We start from the raw sequence: 3,545 nt of genomic DNA on the forward strand, positions 1-3,545 counted from the left end.
AACTGGAAATCCCTGATGCCCAGTTGCCTTTTCAGGTCTTTCAATATTAGAAAAGTATAAAGTATATACAGTATATAATATATTTTGCATACTCTATTTCACAAAGCATGAAAAATATTGCACCTCAAGAGGAAAGCTATGAGCTACTTGCATTTAATGCATAAGAGCTATCACTTGTTATTATCATGTTATTATTGCAGTATTGCATATGGACCAGAAAAGTCATTCACATATATATATATATATATATATATATATAATGCAATAATGTGCTGGTAATTGATAGCAATATGATAAAAATGCTTACAACTATACCTGCAAAGATAAATTCCATTGTTTTCAAGACTGCACTGTCTGTCGTAGCCTCAGTATATCTGCGTGGTGTCCCGAGTCCCGACCTGGTATGAGTGTGCATCTGGCTGTCAGCAGACCATGAGCTTGTCCTTGTTGAGAGGGACCTTCTCCAGGTAGTGCTGTGCCTTCATCACACTCAGGTACAGGTGACTTTCGGGGAACACGTGATCACGGGCCTCCCTCGTGGGTCTGGGCTGAATGGGACAGTCCTGCGTGAGGGCCAGGGAGTGCACCCTGCCCTCCAGGCTAGACATGTCCGCCTGGACCTGGCTCAGCAGAGGGCTCTGCAGCTCCCGCTCCAGCAGACCCAGGTCCCGGCTCATGCTGCTCAGGCCCTCAATGGAAGGAGAGCTGACGTCTATCTGAGGAGCGTCCGGCAGCTAAGGAGAGAGGAGGAGAGTATTGATCCTGATTTATTTATTTATTTTCCAATATTTCTAATGCTTTTATAATGTCATTTTTGCTTGAAAGATAGGAAATACTGTATTTATAATTTCACAATAATATTGACACACACACACACACACACACACACACACACACACACACACACACACACACACACACACACACACACACACACACACACACACACACACACACACACACACACACACACACACACACACACACACAGCCTATATCAACTCTCAGTAACTGTCAAACTAATTGAATGCCTGCAAAACTGTTTACAGCAAATCAGCATGTTTTTTTCTGTGTTTTAAAGTTCTCCTTTAATGTGCTGCTGTTAAAAATGGAACAATGCAGATTCAGATACATTGATAGTAATGGAACTGTAATCCTTTTCCTACTCCAAAAATAAAACATGTGAAAGTAAAATGGTTGATTTGTGATGTAAAATCTGAAATCTCACACAACAAAGACCCAGCTGTTTCCTTTATACACAGTTAGAAGTTATACAAAGTACTCTGGCTCAGTGACTGTATTGTGAGAAATGTGTGCACATACATACCTTTGTTCTTGTTCTTAGTTCCCTAATGTGGACCAGTGTGGTCTGAGCCATGTTTATTATACTGTGTATGCCGTTTCTCAAGGATTCTCCTTTAGTGGGAAGAGTGATGCAGCCGGGAGCCAGCATCATGGCAGAGATGCACAGGAGGGCCAGAGGGATGTGCATCCTGACACACAAAACAACGTGGAAAACTATGAAGATACATAAACAAAACAACAAACATCTACACAAAGGTCAGACTCATTTGTATGTAGAACTTTTATATTCTTTCAAGTTTACAGCTATACTGGCAAAAATAGAAATAAGAATGAAATATGAAATTAATTAAACATTTATGCAAATAAAGGCAATTTTTTATATTAAAAATATTCAAAGAAATGAAATCTAATTTGTTTTATAACCTTGAAATCACTTGCAAAATTAATGCATTTTAAGTACAATGCATGGATTCAAATATTTATTTTTATATTTGCATACATCTACTAGTCTAACATTGAGAATATAATATTACTCTTCTCTGAACTTCACATGTAATTATTCTTCCCTTCACCTCATTATCATCTTACCTGTCCTTTGCCTTGTGGCTGTCCTGTGACAGTGCGTGACAGAGAGATGCTGCATGCCTCTTTGCAGGGTCCCCATGTTTAAATAGTCTGACTGAGTCATAACTTAGGTGAATCATCAGTGGCTTTCGCTCCTGCTTGCTCCACTCCCCCGACACACACTCCATGTTCCTGGTTTTGTTTTCCTGCAAAAAGGTTTTTTCACTTGATGCATGCGTGGCTGCTGACATAATCCTGCTTTTAATATTTTAATTCAATTTATGTTTTAGATATTGGGAAATGTGTACGCAGACTGCTGGCTTGAATTGTCAAATTCAGTGCAAATACCCAGGTGCATAACCAAACAAAAAAATCAAAGAGAAATGAGGTAGAGATTTTAGAAGGATTTGTCATAAATGATAACTTCTATTTATGGAAATGTAAATTGATGCAGCTTTGTATTTTATGTGATATTTCATGGGGAAATGGAATTTGGTATCTTGTAAAAGAAAGGAAGTGAATCATCATAGGCTATTTTACATCCATGAACATATCACTGTGGCTTGCCTTTGACTATGACTGTGTCCTTTATTTTATTTTTGAAAGACATGAAAGACACTAAATCTGGAACTCGGTGTCTATGGTGGACGTTTTCTACCTGCTGTTATTATCGTTGGTAGCAGACACAGCATCAACAAGAGCGAGTTCAAAATGTAAACCTTGCTACTGCACACACATTCCCGACCCTAACCCTGACCCCTGTGAATTGTGGTGGTTTCCAAAAGTGTTTTTCTAGTTCTGTCTGAGGGCCTATTCTAACTATCTTAAGCAGCCTGTGTATAATTTGTGTGTGAGAGAGAGGACCTTATCTTATCTTACTATAGAATGAAGGAAACGCCGTCCGTCCGTCCGTCCGTCCATCTGTCCATTCGTCTGTCCGTCTGTATGTCCATCCATCTGTCCTCTCCAAATCCATTTATCTCCGCAACTGGTTGGCCGATCGATATGAAACTGCACATGGGCATTGAGCATCGGAATACGCAGGAAGTGACGAAGCCGGTTTTTCCATTTCCCCAAATTTAAGATGTTTATGATGAGCATGTTTCCTGCATTTCCTGCAATTCTACATTTTTGTATAAAGATTTGCATAAGTTTGCATAAACAGTGACATCATTGACTGCTGACATTCTAACAGCATCAGTGATTTCTGACATCACTGATGATGTCCCAATCACTGATGATGTCATAGACATTGTGACATTAGTGATGTCACAAGGGGGCTGGATTCAAATCATTATGGCAGCATTGGTTTCTTTCCCTTCTGACAAAAACCCTTCCCACACATGTTGTAAGTTACTGTGAAACAGTAGAAACAGTTAGTTCAGGATAGGGTTAATGCTTTATGTTTAGGCAACTAGAACACCAATTTTTAGAAACCACTTTGTTTGGGAATAAGGTATAATTCATGGTTAGACCATTGTTTGAAAACATTTTTTCCTCATTAAGTGAAATTTGTTTAATGAAAAGCAAGTCCAATATGGGTCTTCTTGAAATTGCTTGACGTTGGATCATTACGCAGAAACAGGCTTAAGTTTCTATCTGAGTTTGCAGGGTTCCTAGAATCAAGCTCAAATTTGACTTTCATTGGGGCGTTTATGATTTATGATTGCTTTAGT

General features: G+C 39.1%; 1 protein-coding gene across 1 annotated transcript; it reads right to left on the minus strand.

Moving 5' to 3' along the window:
* Window positions 1-422: 422 nt before the first annotated feature.
* On the minus strand, window positions 423-1,492 carry lepb (leptin b; the record flags this gene model as incomplete). The annotated part of the gene is made up of 2 exons (XM_083662108.1): window positions 423-734; window positions 1,328-1,492. 2 exons carry the CDS (start codon window positions 1,490-1,492, stop codon window positions 423-425), a joined length of 477 nt encoding a protein of 158 aa, XP_083518234.1.
* Between the last annotated feature and the right edge of the window lie 2,053 nt (window positions 1,493-3,545).

This window comes from Poromitra crassiceps (genome assembly GCF_964638095.1).
Source record: "Poromitra crassiceps genome assembly, chromosome: 2".
In the NCBI taxonomy this organism is placed as follows: Eukaryota; Metazoa; Chordata; class Actinopteri; order Beryciformes; family Melamphaidae; genus Poromitra; species Poromitra crassiceps.